The sequence below is a fragment of the Eretmochelys imbricata genome, chromosome 7 (assembly GCF_965152235.1).
Source record: "Eretmochelys imbricata isolate rEreImb1 chromosome 7, rEreImb1.hap1, whole genome shotgun sequence".
NCBI classification, from domain to species: Eukaryota; Metazoa; Chordata; order Testudines; family Cheloniidae; genus Eretmochelys; species Eretmochelys imbricata.
In genome coordinates this window covers 49,734,578-49,752,452 of record NC_135578.1, presented here as the reverse complement: position 1 = coordinate 49,752,452, position 17,875 = coordinate 49,734,578, and the positions used below count along the sequence as shown (strand labels likewise).

The following is a 17,875-nucleotide window of genomic DNA, read 5'->3' as shown; positions in this document are numbered from 1 at the left end:
ACTGGAGTATGGTGTGGATAGGCAGCAGTAGAGCTGCAGGGGAATAGCTGGGGGGTTGGAGGGCAGCATGGAGGGGCAGTGGCAGAACAGGGGGGCTGGAGGGCAGCACAAAGGAGCAGTGGCAGAGCTAGGGGAGGAGAATGCAGGGCACCCTCTACTAGCCAGGTGAGCCCCTTGCCTTCCCAGCGCGAAGTGGCCCTGCCGGCCAGAGAGCCTGGGGAGAACAGCGTGAGGACACGGGCAGGGCTCAACCCTGGTGCCCTCAGGACTCACTGCCCCAGCTCCCGGCCTCCTCAGGGCCGGGGAGACTTGGTGGCTGGCTGGCAGGAGGGGCAGCTGGGCTCTCCTGGGCGTCCATTAGCCCCCATCTCACCTTCCTGCCCATTTGACAGGCAGCACAACCCCCCGCCCCAGACCCAGGCACCTCCTATCCCACTTGGGCCCTAGGATCCGGAACGCCCCCTGCCCCTGCAGCAGCTTCAGCCCAGCTGACATGTCTGGCAGCTCCTGAAAACCCAATGGCCATGGTGCTACCTGGCCCCATCTGCTGGCCCCTGCCTGCTGCGGCCAGGGTAGGGCGCCTGGGCTAGTGCAGAGAGCACAGGCTGGCTAGGCAGGGAGCTGCATGGGGTCTGGCTCTGGGAGCAGGGGTTACCCCTTCTCCTCTAGGCTGCAGGCAGGGAGCCCCAAGCCAGGGTGACCCTGCCTTTGCCCAGCCCCTGAGCAGGGAGGGCAGCTGGCCTGCGCTTACCCGTTTGTTGGAGCGGATGAAGTGCCGGAGGTCTCCGTGCTTCATGTAGGGCAGCACAACCAGGGGCAATCCCTGGCACGGCAGGCAGACACCCACCAGCGACAGGATGTGGGGGTGATGGAAGCTCTTCATGAGAATCCCCTCCTTCAGGAATTCCTCCACCTCCTCCACATCGGTGATCCCTGGGACGGAGCACAGCCATGGAACTGGGGCGCTAACCAGCCCAGGAGCCACAGTGCAGGGATGGGCCCCAGGGGATGGGGCAACCTGGGCTGTCAGAGCCCAGTGAGGAGCAGCAGAGGTGGAGAGCAGTGGCTACATCACAGAGGGGTTAAGCCCAGTGATGAGCTGCCAAAATCTTAACAACCAGTTCCCTCCTCACCCCACAAGGGGGTCATGGCCCACGCCCGCCCCCCGGGACCCCTGCCCCATCCAACCCTCCACGTTCCTTGACAGCCCCCCTTGGGACCCCTGCCCCATCCACCCCCCCTCCTCTGTCCCCTGACTGCCCCCGGAACCAGGCAGGAGGGTCTCGTGGGCCACCGTAGTGGGCGCCCACCGCACCTCACCCCGCCCCTAAGAGCCAGAGGGACCTGCCTGGGGGCAAGGTGGGGAGTCCCGGTGGTGCTTACCTGGGGCGGCTCCCAGGAAGCATCCGGCAGGTCCCTCTGGCTCCTAGGGGCAGGGTAGCAAAACTGGGGGGGGGAGTGGCTGCTCCCCCCAATGATCACATCAAAAGTGGCGCCTTAGGCGCCGACTCCCTGGGTGCTCCAGGGCTGGAGCACCCACGGGGAAAATTTGGTAAGTGCAGAGCACCCACTGGCAGCTTCCCGCCCCGCGCCCGGCCCCAGCTCACCTCCGCTCCGCCTCCACCCCGAATGTGCCGCCCTGCTCTGCTTCTCCGCCCACCCCCACCCCCGGCTTCCCACAAATCAGCTGTTCATACGGGAAGCCTGGGAGGGCTGAGAAGCAGGCGGCGGCTTCGCACTCAGGCCCAGGGAGGCGGAGGCGAGCTGGGGCGGGGAGCGGTTCCCCTGCGCCTCCCCCACCCCCCCCCCAGGTTACCTGCTGCTGCACGGGTGGCCCTCCTTGTGCCGCCCCCCCCCCCGTCCCAGCTCACCTCCGCCACCCTGGGCCTGAGGGCGAAGCTGCTGCCTGCTTCTCGGCCCTCCCAGGCTTCCCGCGCAAACAGCTGATTGGTGGGAAGTGGGGGGGGGGGGCGGAGAAGCAGAGCGGGGCAGAGCGTAACTCAGGGGCGGAAGCGGAGCGGGGGTGAGCTGGGGCCTGGCGCGGGGTGGGGCAGGGAGCTGCCAGTAGCACACTCCAAATTTTCCCTGTGGGAGCTCCAGCCCCGGAGCATCCACAGTGTCGGCCCCTAAGGCGCCACTTTTGGCCAGTTGTTAAATTTAGGAGCCCTTTTAGAACTGGTTGTCCCTCGTTGTCCCCCCCCAGGAGGGACAACCAGTTCTAAAAGGGCTTCTAAATTTAACAACCGGTTCCAGCAAAGCAGTGCAAACCGGCTCCAGCTCACCACTGGTTATGCCCACTCCATGAGACACCACATCCAGTCACCAGCCAGGCACAGCAGGGGCTGGGCACACACACGCTTCCTGGCCCCTGGCATTGGCAGCTGCACAGGAGGAAGGCCCGAAGACACCCAAGAGTCAGGCATAGCCCAGATAGGTGGGGTGCCCGTTCCATTCACCTCCTGCTCCTTGGCCAACAGCCTGGCACGAGTGAAGGGCCAGCGCAGGAAGCAGGCAGGGCTCAGAGGCACCCTAAAGGGGATGGGGATTAGGGAACCCCTAGAGCATGGCAGAAGCAACCCCCGCAGGAGAGCAGGCCAGGAGCCAGAGGGAAGGGCACTCACGGTTCAGGGATTTGACAGCACAGTGGATCTCCCTCTCTGCCAGATCTCTGTACATGCCATGGTACACGCTCCCGAAATGCCCTGGCCGGGAAAACACAGGCACCCTGAACAGAGCCGCCATGCAGCAAGGAATGCCCCGAGCTTCCCTTTGCTCCAGACCCCAGCCGACATGCTGCAGGCAGGGCAAACACCTAGAGTCCAAGGAGATGGGCTGGAAGATGGCAGAGGGGCTGCAGGAGAGTCAATGCTGCAGGGCCCGGATGGGCACCAGATACAGCAGGGGGGCTGGGACCGCGTTACTGCTGAGAGGCACCCATAGATACTGGATACAGTCAAGGGGACATGGCCATGTTGGTGCTGCAAGGCCCAGACCGACACCAGATACAGCCAAGGGGACGGAGCCGTATTGGTGCCACAGTGCCCAGATGGGTACCAAATACAGCCAATGGGATGGGCCTATGTTGGCGCCACAGGGCCCGGACAGGCACCAGGTATGGCTAAGGGGATGGGGTCATGTTGGTGTCGCAGGGCCTAGATGGACGCTAGATATGGCCAAGTGGATGGGCCATTTTGGCACTGCAGGGCCCAGACAGGCACCAGATATAGCCCTGACCTATTGTGGGGCCTCCAGGCCGGCCCGACAGGCTCCCCTGCAGGGCTGTTCTGCGCTGGGCCGGGAACCTCATCAGGTTCAGAGAGGCGACTTAGCTGGACAACAGCCACAGGCATGCACCTGGCACTAAGGGGAATGGGCTGAGCTTGATGCTGCCAAACTGCAGTGCTGCTCAGCCCAAACCCTGGGCAGGGACCGGCCCCTCCGACCAGGGGAGCAGCAGGGGCCAGGCAGCGAGGCTGCGGTGGGTATGGACTCCCCACCCATGCCCAACCCCACATGCCATGCCATGGATGAATGCCATCTGTGCTGGATCACCATCACATGGGGGCTCTCGTTAGTACTGAGCTTCTCTGGGGTGGGACCTTGACACAAAGGGAATGCCAGGCAGGCCCAGTCCAACCCAGCTATGGCTCAGTGCTCACTGTGCCAGGCTGTACGTGCCACACAGGCACAGCCAGAGCCATCTATGGCTCAGCGCTCACTGTGCCATGCTGCTGGTGCCATGCAGGCCCAACCCGACCCAGCTAAGGCTCAGCACTCACTGTGCCGGTCTGCATGTGCCATGCAGGCCCAGCCCAGCACTCACTGTGCCAGGCTGCATGTGTTACATGGGCCCAGCCCAACCCAGCTACGGCTCAGCACTCCTTGTGCCAGTCAGTGCATGCCACACAGGTCCAGCCCGACTCAGCTACGGCTTGGCACTCACTGTGCCAGGCTGCGGGTGCCATGCAGGCCCGACACAGCCGCAATTGATAGATTCATAGATACTAAGGTTGGAAGGGACCATTATGATCATCTAGTCTGACCTCCTGCACAACGCAGGCCACCGAATCTCACCCACCCACTCCTGAAAAACCTCACCTATGTCTGAGCTATTGAAGTCCTCAAATCGTGGTTTAAAGACTTCAAGGAGCAGAGAATCCTCCAGCAAGTGACCTGTGCCCGATGCTACAGAGGAAGGCGAAAAACCTCCAGGGCCTCTTCCAATCTGCCCTGGAGAAAATTTCCTTCCCGACCCCAAATATGGTGATCAGCTAAACCCTGAGCACAGGGGCAAGATTCACCAGCCAGATACTACAGAAAATTCTTTCCTGGGTAACTCAGATCCCACGCCATCTAGCATCCCATCACAGGCCATTAGGCCTATTTACCATGAATATTTAAAGATCAATTAGTTACCAAAATCATGTTATCCCATCATACCATCTCCTCCATAAACTTATCGAGTTTAATCTTGAAGCCAGATAGATCTTTTGCTCCCACTGCTTCCCTTGGAAGGCTATTCCAAAACTTCACTCCTCTGATGGTTAGAAACCTTAGTCTAATTTCAAATCTAAACTTCCTGGTGGCCAGTTTATATCCATTTGTTCTTGTGTCCACATTGGTACTGTGCTTAAACAATTCCTCTCCCTCTCCGGTATTTATCCCTCTGATATATTTATAGAGAGCAATCATATCTCCCCTCAACCTTCTTTTAGTTAGGCTAAACAAACCCAAGCTCCTTGAGTCTCCTTTCATAAGACAAGTTTTCCATTCCTCAGATCATCCTAGTAGACCTTCTCTGTACCTGTTCCAGTTTGAATTCATCCTTTTTAAACATGGGAGACCAAAGCTGCACACAGTATTCCAGATGAGGTCTCACCAGTGCCTTGTATAACGGTACTAAAACCTCCTTATCCCTACTGGAAATAACTCTCCTGATGCATCCCAAGACCGCATTAGCTTTTTTCACAGCCATATCACATTGCCGGCTCATAGTCATCCTATGATCAACCAAGGTCCTTCTCCTCCTCCATTACTTCTAATTGATGCGTCCCCAGCTTATAACTAAAATTCTTGTTATTAATCCCTAAATGCATGACCTTACACTTCTCACTATTAAATTTCATCCTATTACTATTACTCCAGTTTACAAGGTCATCCAGATCCTCCTGTACGATATCCTGCTCCTTCTCTAAATTGGCAATACCTCCCAGCTTTGTATCATCCGCAAACTTTATTAGCACACTCCCACTTTTTGTGCCAAGGTCAGTAATAAAAAGATTAAATAAAATTGGTCCCAAAACCAATCCTTGACGAACTCCACTGGTAACCTCCCTCCAGCCTGACAGTTCACCTTTCAGTAGGACCCATTGTAGTCTCCCCTTTAACCAATTCCTTATCCACCTTTCAATGTTCACATTGATCACCATCTTTTCCAATTTAACTAATAATTCCCCAGGTGGCACGGTATCAAATGCCTTACTGAAATCTAGGTAAATTAGATCCACTGCGTTTCCTTTGTCTAAAAAATCTGTTACTTTCTCAAAGAAGGAGATCAGGTTGGTTTGGCATGATCTACCTTTTGTAAAACCATGTTGTATTTTGTCCCATTTACCATTGACTTCAACGTCCTTAACTACTTTCTCCTTCAAAATTTTTTCCAAGACCTTGCATACTACAGAGCTCACTGTACCACGCTTCGGGTGCCAGGTGGGCCCAGCCCGGCCCAACACTCACCTTTGCCAATGACCCGGTCCCGGTGTGTTAGCAGCCGCTCCTCTGGGATCAGGACATCCTTCACCTCCTCCAGCAGCTCGGGACGGAGGTTTTCGATGCAGCAGGATGGCATCCTCACGAGCGGCATGGCAGAGCCGTCACTACTGCCCGTGTAGGAGGCATCTCGGAAGCGCCTGCTGGCAAAGCCACCGCTGGGAGTGGCGGCTGGGGGAAGCACTGCTAGGAACCAGACAGAGAGAGGAAAGTCACAGTGAGACCCTGGCAAAACCCTTCTTCTCTGCCAGATCAGCCTGCGTGCCCTGCCACCTGCTCCCCGCTGGGGGAGAGGGATGAACTGCCCCTCGGAAAATCCCCAGGGTCTTCCAATCAATGCCCACCAGCCCCGCGAGGGCCCCCAGGCATTGCAGAGCTGGAAGCTTATGGGCGGGAGTCCCACGGCCGGCAAGGGCCAGCGGGCAGGAGCTGCACATAGCCACAGCCAAGACCCGCGCACTGGGGAGGAACAGAAGGGAGCAGACTGATGTGCTGGGGAAGCTCTAACACGGGCAGGGCTGCCCTAAGCTGGGCCCTCAACCAGCCGGGGTTGAGGGGGTCTGCTGCAAAGACGGTGACTCAACCCTGGCCCCACAGGCTGCAGGCACAGTGAGCAGTGCCCCCCGGCATGCCATTTCCTTACCCTGCACATCCCGGTAGTCCATGGAGGAGGGTAGCAGGGCGAATCTGGAGGTATTCCCATTGGGATTCACCAGCATCTCCAAATTCTCGGTCCCTGCAGACATGGAAAAGAAAGCCGTTCAGAGCCTCAAGAGCCAACGCTGACCTCATGGCCTGGCCCACTTCTGCTGGGCACCAGCTATCCCACCGGCATCACTCAGACCCCTGCCCCACTGAAAATACGGGAGGCCCAGGCCCACTCGGCGCCAGCACCCTAAGGACTGGCACAGAATCAGTAACAATGTGGGGCGGGGGGCAGTTTCTTGGTGCCTAGATAGCAGGGTGATGGGCACATTGCCCATAATGCCAGAAGACACCTCCTCCATGGTCGTGGGGCACAGTCCCATTCACCCAGGAAAGGCATATGCCACCCAGCTGGGGGCCCAGAACAGGAGTGGACGTTGCCAGAGCAGAGGGCGTGTGACACAACGGTCAGTGCCTGTGGGAATGGGGCCATGGCAGGCTCAGGGGTGCGATGCCCTGTGTGAGGGAGGGGAATTACCCATCTTCCTCCTGCGTCTGCATTTCAGCACCAGGAATGCCAGGAGGCAGCCGAACATGAAGGTGGTGATGGTGCCCAAGAGGATGCCAGTCAGGGGGTCCGGGGAGATGGTGGCCACCACCCAGCCCAGGTCCTGACAGGCACCATTCACACAGATCTGGGGAAGGAGAGGGCAGGCAGTCAGTGTCCCGGCAGCCAGCAGGCAGAGAATGGATCCCTAAGCCATCTGCAGGATTGGGGGGACTTGCCCGTACCCGTCTGCGCTGACCACCACCCCAGCTCTTATCTAGTACTTTCACCCAGCAATCTCAGTGTGCTCTGCCAAGGTCAGTGCCATTAGCCCTGTTTTGCAGATGGGGAAACCGAGGCACGGGGCATGGCCATGACTTGTCCAGGTCTCCTGAGTCCCAGCCCAGTACTCTATGCACCATGCCACTCTGCCTCCCTGAAGCACTGGTGCTCCTGCCCCGGTTCTCCAGAGGGCTGGGGCTGGCATGAAGGGAGCTCCTCTCCACACAGGTCTCCTGGGTACCCAGGGATGCAGCGCCCAGGGCTGCTGGACAACAGAGGCCCCAGGAGCAGGCAGCGCATGTGGCACATGACCAGCCCCGACCCACGCTCCCCTGGCAGGGCAGGCACCATCGCCTGATGGACCAGGGGACATTTCCCATCCCTGGGCCCATGGAGCTACACCCCTCTGTTACAGGGCTGCTCCGAGCATGCATGTCAGGTACCCCAGCCCCTGCGCTCTGCCCCCTCTCAGCCCTGCCCAGCAGCACCCCTGCAAAGGCTGGCACTTACTCATCTTGGCAGTGAGCACTGGGTGGGGCAGGTAGGGCAGGACATGGGCATCAGAGATGCCACCCCAGCACATACCATGGAGCAGAGATGCCAGGGGAAAGAGACTGACAGGGTCACCACATGGGCTCAGCTGGCAGGAATAACGGCTCCAGCGGGGACCCCCCGGCCACCCCTTTGCACCCAGGGCAGACAACAAGCAGCTGGCACAGCCTGTAGCTGCATGCTGGGCTGGACGCTGCTTCCCGTGCCCTCCTCACTGCGTGCCAGGCAGCAGAACCAGGAGTGAAGCCCAGCAGCTGGCTGGCAGAGGGGCAGCCGGTCTCCACAGGCCTGGTGCCCTCCAGAGAGCGGGGAAGCCTTCCCCAGGCAGCTGCACTCAGGGCATGTTCAGCCCTGAGCACTGTCCAAAGGAGAAGGGCAGAGAGAGGGGGTGGCAGGCTGCAGGCCAGAGGCCACAGGGCAGAGGGCCAGTCTAGGCAGTGCTGCCACAGCCGAGAGCCAGGCCAGATCTCCCTAGGCTCTGCACCAGCAGGGGGAAGGGGGGCAAAGCCACTGGGAGCCCAGCTTAGGGCGGGCGCTGCCCTCCCCCAAGCTTGGCTCTACCTGCACAGGGGCTCCATCCAGGGGGAGGCTCAGGTTCCTGGGGATCTGGCAGGTCACCTCGTTCTTCAGCACACTGGGATGGCAGTCCCGGCCCGCCACCGTCACAGTGATTCTCATGCAGTCCACCAACACGTCCAGCCCGATTTGCTGCGCACACAGCCACCGTCACGGGGATCCCCCGACCCTAGCTAGAGAACTCCCCATCCTGAACCGCCCCACCTCCGCCAGGATCCCCCTGGCCTGAGCTGCCCCACCTCCCCTGGGAACTCCCCAGCCTCTCCCTGGAACCCCTCCCGCCACCTGAGCCGCCCCCCAGCCCCCAGGTTGCCTTCCCAGCCTGAGCTGACCTGCCTCCCCTGGGAACCACACCGCCTGAGCCCCCCCGCCTTCCCCAGGAACCCCCAGGCCCACCCCTCCCGAGGGCATCCCACCATCCCAACCTCAGTTCCAGCTGCCAAGCCTCTCCCCTGGGCTACCATTCCTGGGCTCTCGCCCTAACCAGTGTCCCTGTCCTTCAGGGCCAGGCATTCATCCCCCTGCAGGTCCTCAGTCCACTGGCCATGGCCCCAGGCCCTCCTGCACCAGCCATTGCCCGGCCCCAGGCCCTCCTGCACTGGCCATCCCTCCATGACCTGGGCCCTCCCCTATCCCATCCCCACCAGCCATCATCCCATGCCCTGGGCCCTCATCTCTCTGCCCCCCAGTTCTCTCTGGCATTGTTCTGGCCCCCAGCCCACCAATGCAGGGCTGGCCTGGTTCCCTCAGTCCCACCCCTGCCTGGGTTCCCCGCCTCTCCCAGCCCCCTCCGTACATGGATCTCAATCTCGTGGTCACCAGACTTGAGGTGGTAAGTGTCGTCATCGTGCTCGAAGGGCAGGATCTGGGGCGGGGGGTAGTAATGCATGCGGAAGGCCCTGCGTCCGGGGGAGCCATCCAGCAGCACAGTCAGGTTGCCCTGGGCGCTCTCCACCCTGTTAGCGAAGGGGTAGGCTGGGCTCTGGCACACCAGCTGCTCGGGGGAGCGTGGCCCCATGCACACCTGAGGGGACAGGGCGTGTTGGAAGGAGCGTGCCCAGGAGCAGAGCTCACAGTGGCGAGGGGACCCGGTCCTCCTCGGACATGGCCCGGACCTGGCTCCCAGGCACCACGTCAGGCCCAGGCCCGCGCCGCCCTTTGCTCTGCCGGCTGCACGCTACGGATCCAGCCCAGGCCTCTCACCATCCCCTCAACCCCGCTACATGCATACTACGTCTGCAGGGAGCCCGGGGCTGCCGCACCAAGTTAACGCGCCCACTTGGACAACTGGAGACCAGAGCCACCAGTGACATGAGTGTGTGAGCTCTCAGTCACCTCCTGGTGAATGCACAACCCCCTGTCACTGGCACAGCCTGGGCCCAAGAATGGGACAGCAGGGCCTGCGGGCCGGCACTGAACAAAGCCCAGGGCTGGGCTAGCAGGGGCTGCGGGTCAGGATTGAGGGGCACCAGCAGAGCTGGGGAGGAGCCCAGGGCTGGGTTAGCAGGGCTTGTGGGGTGGGACTGGGGGGCACTGGCAGACTGGGTGGAATCTCCTACAGTGCCTGCCTGCACCAGGCCCGACCAGCATTTCAAGTCCGTTTTTCTCTCCCCCTTCAGCACATCATGCCCAGCTCCCTGACTGTGATTCCCCAGCCTCAGCCGGCCCTGGCCCACGATGCCGGCCCTGCCCCACCCCTCACACTCACCTTGGCCTCCGTCGCCACGCTGGCATCCACAAACTGGATTCTGGGGTAATACACGGAGTCCAGGCTGGTGCCGTGGATGGTGAGGGTCGAACCCCTACAGAAGGTCATAGGTCACTGCCACATGGAGCGCGAAGCACAGCCCTGAGCCTGGGACCTTGGGGCTGGGGGAGACCCGGCCAAGGCACACTGGGGGCCTACCAGCTAGGGGGAGTCCCTGGCTGGGGCACGTTGGGGACCCCGGGGCCAGCAGAGCCCTGGAAGGGATGCGCTGGGGACCCCGGGGCCGAGCCAACCTCCAGTGTTGGGCACGCTGGGGATCATGGGGCTGGGGGAACCCCGTACGGGATGTGCTGGGCACCCATAGGCCAGGGGAACCCCATACGGGATGCGCTGGGGACCCAGGGGCCGGGGGAATCCCAACTGGGGTACACTGGCTAGACACGCTGCCTGGAGCCTCTGGAGCCCACAAGGGGAGCTGTGCCCCCTGTTCCTAACCCCCCATGCCATGAACTCCCACATGTCATGGGCTTGCAGGAGGAGGCTGAGGCTGCCCCATCCCCAGCCTGGAGGGGAGATGCCTTGGCTCTCAGAAGGGGGCCCCCAGCCTGGTGAAATGGGCCAGGCTGCTGGGCACAGAGTGCTAGGCTCTTCACCATTCCCTGCAGGGAGGAGGCCATGCAAGCTGGGCGTGGGGGAGGGAGGCTGTGATCCGGGGAGGTTGGAGAGAAGAGTTGGCGGGGGAGGGTGACGTTATTGACATGAACTGTGACCATATAGATCATTGTTGCAACCACTGTTATATATTTGCAGCAAATATTGTACAAGTTTGTTGAGTGAGGTGTCTATGAAAAGGCTATGATTTGCTGGTTATGATTATGCTATCTGTATGCATGTATCATTTTTGTATTTAAAGTTATAAGTATTGACTCTATACTGTCTGTATTTCAAACTTGTGCTATGCTTCTGGGTGACAGAAGTCCTGTCTGTTTGGCTGGTTTGGCGTGCCTTAATAGTAAAGGAACTCCAGCTTTGGGCTATAACTGCCCTGCTCTAAGCAATTTGTCCTGAACTGATACTCAGTTGTGTCCCGCCAGAGACCGCATCGTTACGGGGGACTGTGACCTGGGGGGTTAGAGGTGAAGGGCTGTGATCAGAGGGGCTGTGATCTGGAGGGGTTGGAGTGGGGCTGTGATTGGGAAGGGTTGGAGTGGGGATGATGTGACCTGTGGGGTTGGAGTGGCTGTGATCGGGAGAAGGGGGGTTGGAGGGAGAGGAGGAGGGGGGCTGTGACCAGGGGGTTGGAGTAGCTGTGACCGGAGGGATGGAGTGGGGGACTGTGACCAGGGAAGGGGGGGGGTCAGGGGACTCACTCGTAGGCGCAGGTGGGGGAGATGTCATGGAGGACAGGGTCTGGTCGGTACTGGAATGGCTCCGGGGCAGGGAACTGCTGCCCATCTATCCACACATCCACGGGGACAGAGTGCAGGTTGCTGGCTGCAGGGCTGATGCAGCGGATCTCGGTGGGGCTGGGGACAGAGGACAGCACAACATGGAGACAAACAGACCCCTGGCTGGGCTGCAGGCTGCCCCGCAACCCACCCTGGCCCAACCCCACTCCCTGCAGTGACCCGCCTGGACCAGCACAGCCAACACCCCCACACTGGCCATCCCGTGGCTGGAAGCGGGCCCGGCCCCATCCGTGCCCCAACAGGCCTTGGCAGTCCTGGGCAGGAGCTCCCCCGCGAGGGCTCTGCCCCCCAGATGGACCCCGGGCACTGCAGACAGATGTGTGCTCTAACACACTGCAGAGGGTCCGTGGCACCAGACACCATCCAAAGGACCCCACATGGGTGTTTATGTATAAACATGACCTCCATGGAGCACACCCACCCATATGGAGCTGGCAGCACCCGGCCACACTAACCCAGCTGCTCAGCCACGCTGACCCGGCCACGCCACACCTGGCCACGCCGACCGAGCCACGCAAACCCAGCCACGCCCAGACACGCCGGCCCAGCCAGAGCAACCCAGCCACCCCCAACCAGAGCGACCCAGCCACACCTGGTGACAATGACCCAGCCACACCGATCCAGCTTCATCCAGCCATGCCGACCCAGCCACACCAACCCAGCCACACCCGGACATGCCGACCTGGCCGCACCGGCCCGGCCACATTCGGCCATGCCAACCCAGCCCGTTCAGCCACACGTGGCCATGCTGACCCATGCCAACCAGAGCAACACCAGCTGAGAGTCCAATTCAGGCAAAGTAGCCCCCAGGCCATTCTGACCTAACCCTTCCCAGCTGGGCCGCCCACCGTCTGGCTGTCGAACACAAAGGCTTTAGCTCCGCTGACCTAGAGCCAATGGCCCAAGCCCAGCCCCCCAAGCCAACACAGCACTAAGAGCTCCATGCTTGCTGTACCTCTGCTGCCCCGCCACGGGGCACTCCACCCCAGCGAGCGTCACTCTCCAGCTGCTGCCCACGGTCAGGTTTCGGCCCCGGATGGAGAGCTGGGTCCCGCCGGCCAGCGGGCCATATGCAGGGTGGATGGCAGTGATGTTCGGCACCTGTGGAGCCACAGAGGGTACGGGGCCTTTACCAAGGGAAGCGGGGGGCAGAGCATCCCCAGAGGAGAACCTCTCCAGCATGCAGCCCGCCAGCCAGACACCTCCCTGCCGGACACAAAGCACGGCCCAGGGAGAGGGCGAGCTCCTGGGGAGGGTCCTGCCCCTCTGACACAAAACGGGATGCCAGGGCAGGGCAGCCCATGGCTGCCGCAGTGGAGCTGTCTCCATTGCACATGCTTGGGCTGTCCAGCGGCTGCCATAGGAGCTCCATCAGGGAGGAAGCTGGCCGCAGGCTCAGCCCGGCCTCCAGAGAGGGAGGGGTGGTGATGAGATGCTGCAATGCCTGGCACCACTGATGCCCCCCCCAGTGCCCAGGGGTGCGCTGTGTACACTGGGGGCGGGGGAGGTCCCAGCTGGGCACCTGGCCCTGCTTACAGAGGAGCCGGGCCCGACACATGATAAGAATGAGCCGCTGGCTGGAGAGCAGGCGGGGCACTCTGCCAACCCTGCTCTGGGGGCTGCCGTCCCCAGGGTCCCAGCTGGCACTGACGGGCAGCTTTCCCAGGCAGACTCCATTGCTGACCCCTGGCTCCGGCTGCTGGGGCCAGCTCTCCTCTGGGGCTGTCCCTGCAGCTGGGTGGCGGGCAGGGGAAAGGACGTACCACGAAGACGAAGCCACTGAGGGATGAGGAGCCACTGACATAGAAGGGCGGGTCCCTCGTCTGCTCCTCGATGGTGAGCTGAACCGTGACGGGCACCGCCACCGCCTGGGTGCTGTTCAGCTCCAGCTCACATACCAGCACGTCCACAGCGGCCTTGGTGCGGGGCAGCACAGGGGGCCTGCGGGACACAGCAGGGAGCACTGAGACACAGGGGCAGGCCCAACCCCACACCCCAGCCAGAGAGGACAACAGCAGGGCCCAGGTGCCTCTGCTTCTCCTTCCGCACACCTCTCGTCTTCTATCCCCACCCGCAGAGCAGGGGCACCAGCTGGGGAGCCGCGGCTCCGAGAGGGAAAGTCACTGGACTCCGTCACCAAAACCACCCTGGCAATCGGTGAACACCTCTCGTACAAACCCCAGTGGGTGCCACCAGCTGCCCGTGCTCTAGGTCTGATGGCAAACCAGCTGGTGCCCCTCATTCCCAACCCACAGCCCCTCCTGCCCATAATACTCCAGCCCCCTGCTAAAAGGCCCAGTTGCTTGGGGCAGTGGCTGCATGACATGGGGCAGAACTCGCTGGGGTGGCAGCACTGGTGACTCGGACCATAGGGAAAGGCCAGTGGCTGCGTGCCTGGAGGAGCTGAGCCCAGCCTGCACTGCCAGCCCATTTCCACTCAAGAAAGCTGCCAGCTTCTGGCACCAGTACATGGAGGGGCCTCACCTGGGGAGATGCTGTGGCTCAAATGCAGACAGAGCAGGGGCCGGGTCATACTACAGAGAGAGGTCCACCGGGGGTGGCGGGCAAGGGGGAGAGGCAGCTGACCCAAGAACCACCCCATTCTGCCTTCCCCCGCTACCTAAACTGGGGGAGGTAGGGGGTGTGTGCCCCAAGCACCCCGTATGCTGAACAGGGAAGGTGCCTCTTCCCCCTCCCCACCCATGTTCTGAGCTGCTGCTGGCCAGGAAGGAAGGCCCCATCCCCAGGCAAGCCAGCAGGAGACACCTCTATCCCCAGGTCAGTGGCAGCCCCAACAGCAGACACAGAGCCCCTCCGCCGCCCCCTACCTCCTGTCCAGGCTCTTCTCAGGCAGCACAGTGCAGGTCCTCTGCCCCACCTTCACCCAGTAGGTGCTGCTGGCCACGGGGGACCCAACGGCGGTGGCGAAGTGCGGGCGCGACTGGAAGCCCATCCCGCAGAGTGTCACCCGGGTGCGGCCATGCAAGGGGGCACTTCGGGGGTAGAACTGAGGGGAAACAAGACAGTGTCACATCCCCAGCCCACCCCAGTCCCCCCGACATCCCGGCTCTTCGCCCTTGGATCCCCAACAGCAGCACAGGGCTCTCCCACCCAGCCCATGGGCAGCAGGTGGGCAGCCCAGGTGGGGAAGGGAGGGTGCAGGCCGGAGGCTGGCCCTGTGACAAAGCCTCTTGGTGAGCCCTGGGCCATGGCAGGAGGCACATCCAATGGCAGGCTGAGGGGACCCCAGAGCACTGACAGGGCATGACTCCTTCGTGGGGGCGGGGGGCAGCAGTGGATGGCACTGGCTGCCATGCCCACCCTCCCCCTTGTCCAAACCCAAGTGATGTCTGTGCGGCTACTGCAGCCAGTGCTGACGTGATGGACCCAGCGTGGCTCACACCCCAGGGACCAAACCAGCAGCCTCCAGAGCCCCAGGCAGGAGCTGCAACAGCGCAAGCTGAAGAGCTCCCCAGCACCGAGGGGACTTGTGATGGCCCCCATGCAGTGGGCTGTCCCTAGGGGGCCTCTAACAGCTCCCTGTCCCGCAGGCCGCCCTGAGGGGGCCCGTGACTGCTCCCCGACCGGCAGCACAACCCAAGGGGACCCATGACAGCTCTCTGCCCAGCTGGAGGCCCCAAGGAAACTCATGTCAGCTCCCCACCCAGCAGGACGCCCTGAGGGGGCCCATGGTAGCTCCCCGGCAGGCAGCAGTCCTGTGGAAGGGCTATGCTGGGAAAACAACCTCTTCCAGTACTGAGGTTTATAACTTTTTCTAATGCAACTTAGCAGCTGGGCATGAGGAGGAGATGTCTGCGAGTGCTGCACGGATTCCGGCCAAGTGAGGAGGGCTTTAAACTAGGTTCACTGGGGGAAGGAGACCAAAGCCCTGAGGTAAGTGGGGAAGTGGGATACCGGGAGGAAGCACGAGCAGAAGTGTGCAAGAGGGGAGGGCTCCTGCCTCATATGGAGAAAGAGAGACGATCAGCGAGTTATCTCAAGTGCCTATACACAAATGCAAGAAGCCTGGGAAACAAGCAGGGAGAACTGGAAGTCCTGGCACAGTCAAGCAATTATGATGTGATTGGAATAACCGAGACTTGGTGGGATAACTCACATGACTGGAGTACTGTCATGGATGGATATAAACTGTTCAGGAAGCACAGGCAGGGCAGAGGAGGGCGGGGGAGGGGGGAGTTGCATCATACGTGAGAGAGCAGCATGGCTGCTCCGGTATGAAACTGCAGAAAAACCTGAGAGTCTCTGGATTAAGCTTAGAAGTTTAGAAGAGTGAGCAACAAGGGTGATGTCGTGGTGGGAGTCTGCTATAGACCACCAGACCAGGGGGATGAGGTGGACGAGGCTTTCTTCCGGCAACTAACGGAAGTTACTAGATCGCAGGCTCTGGTTCCTATGGGAGACTTCAATCTCCCTGATATCTGCTGGGAGAGCAATACAGCGGTGCACAGACAATCCAGGAAGTTTTTGGAAAGTGTAGGGGACAATTTCCTGGTGCAAGTGCTGGAGGAACCAACTAGGGGCAGAGCTCTTCTTGACTGGCTGCTCACAAACGGAAAAATTAGTAGGGGAAGCAAAAGTGGATGGGAATCTGGGAGGCAGTGACCATGAGATGGTCGAGTTCAGGATCCTGACACAGGGAAGAAAGGAGAGCAGCAGAATATGGACCCTGGACTTCAGAAAAGCAGACTTTGACTCCCTCAGGGAACTGACAAGCAGGATCCCCTGGGAGAATGACATGAGGGGGAAAGGAGTCCAGGAGAGCTGGCTGTATTTTAAAGAATCCTTATTGAGGTTACAGGGACAAATCATCCCGATGTGTAGAAAGAATAGTAAATATGGCAGGCGACCAGCTTGGCTTAACAGTGAAATCCTTGCTGATCTTAAGCACAAAAAAGAAGCTTACAAGAAGTGGAAGATTGGACAAATGACCAGAGAAGAGTATAAAAATATTGCTCAGACATGCAGGGGTGAAATCAGGAAGGCCAAATCACACCTGGAATTTCAGCTAGCAAGAGATGTTAAGAGTAACAAGAAGGGTTTATTCAGGTATGTTAGCAACAAGAAGTCAGTCAAGGAAAGTGTGGGCCCCTTACTGAATGAGGGAGGCAACCTAGTGACAGAGGATGTGGAAAAAGCTAATGTACTCCGTGCTTTTTTTGCCTCTGTCTTCACGAACAAGGTCAGCTCCCAGACTACTGCACTGGGCATGGGGAGGAGGTGACCAGCCCTCTGTGGAGAAAGAAGTGGTTCGGGACTATTTAGAAAAGCTGGACGAGCACAAGTCCATGGGGCCGGATGCGCTGCATCCAAGAGTGCTAAAGGAGATGGCGGATGTGATTGCAGAGCCATTGGCCATTATCTTTGAAAACTCATGGCGATCGGGGAAGTCCCAGACAACTGAAAAAAGGCTAATGTAGTGCCCATCTTTAAAAAAGGGAAGAAGGAGGATCCAGGGAACTAAAGGCCAGTCAGCCTCACCTCAGTCCCTGGAAAAATCATGGAGCAGGTCCTCAAGGAATCAATTCTGAAGCACTTAGAGGAGAGGAAAGTGATCAGGAACAGTCAGCATGGATTCACCAAGGGAAAGTCATGCCTGACTAATCTAATTGCCTTCTATGACGAGATAACTGGCTCTGTGGATGAGGGGAAAGCAGTGGACGAGTTGTTCCTTGATTTTAGCAAAGCTTTTGACACGGTCTCCCACATTATTCTCGCCTGTAAGTTAAAGAAGTATGGGCTGGATGAATGGACTATAAGGTGGATAGGAAGTTGGCTAGATTGTCGGGCTCAACGGGTAGTGATCAATGGCGCCATGTCTAGATGGCAGCCGGTATCAAGTGGAGTGCCCCAAGGGTCGGTCCTCTGGCCGGTTTTGTTCAATATCTTCATAAATGATCTGAAGGATGGTGTGGATTGCACCCTCAGCAAGTTTGCAGATGACACTAAACTGGGAGGAGGGGTAGAAACTCTGGAGGGTAGGGATAGGATACAGAGGGACCTAGACGAATTAGAGGATTGGGCCAAAAGAAATCTGATGAGATTCAACAAGGACAATTGCAGAGTCCTGCACTTAGGACGGAAGAATCCCATGCACTGCTACAGACTAGGGATCGAATGGCTAGGCAGCACTTATGCAGAAAAGGACCTAGGGATTACAGTGGACGAGAAGCTGGATATGAGTCAACAGTGTGCCCTTGTTGCCAAGAAGGCCAAAGGCATTTTGGGATGTAGAAGTAGGGGCATTGCCAGCAGATCGAGGGACGTGATTGTTCCCCTCTATTCAACATTGGTGAGGCCTCATCTGGA

The 17,875-nt window shown here is 59.8% G+C and overlaps 1 protein-coding gene across 1 annotated transcript in view; it reads right to left on the bottom strand.

The window, feature by feature from the left end:
• The window catches only part of MST1R (macrophage stimulating 1 receptor), a 42,737-nt gene that overhangs the window by 3,534 nt on the left and 21,328 nt on the right, over window positions 1–17,875 (bottom strand). The window contains exons 5-16 of the mRNA XM_077821663.1: window positions 14,377–14,555; window positions 13,312–13,489; window positions 12,504–12,649; window positions 11,450–11,605; window positions 10,080–10,173; window positions 9,168–9,395; window positions 8,357–8,503; window positions 6,953–7,109; window positions 6,413–6,505; window positions 5,737–5,955; window positions 2,622–2,702; window positions 752–933 (exon numbers count right to left, since the gene is read on the bottom strand). Coding sequence (XP_077677789.1) covers window positions 752–933; window positions 2,622–2,702; window positions 5,737–5,955; window positions 6,413–6,505; window positions 6,953–7,109; window positions 8,357–8,503; window positions 9,168–9,395; window positions 10,080–10,173; window positions 11,450–11,605; window positions 12,504–12,649; window positions 13,312–13,489; window positions 14,377–14,555 — 1,860 coding nt within the window. The remainder of the gene's footprint in view (window positions 1–751; window positions 934–2,621; window positions 2,703–5,736; window positions 5,956–6,412; window positions 6,506–6,952; window positions 7,110–8,356; window positions 8,504–9,167; window positions 9,396–10,079; window positions 10,174–11,449; window positions 11,606–12,503; window positions 12,650–13,311; window positions 13,490–14,376; window positions 14,556–17,875) is intronic.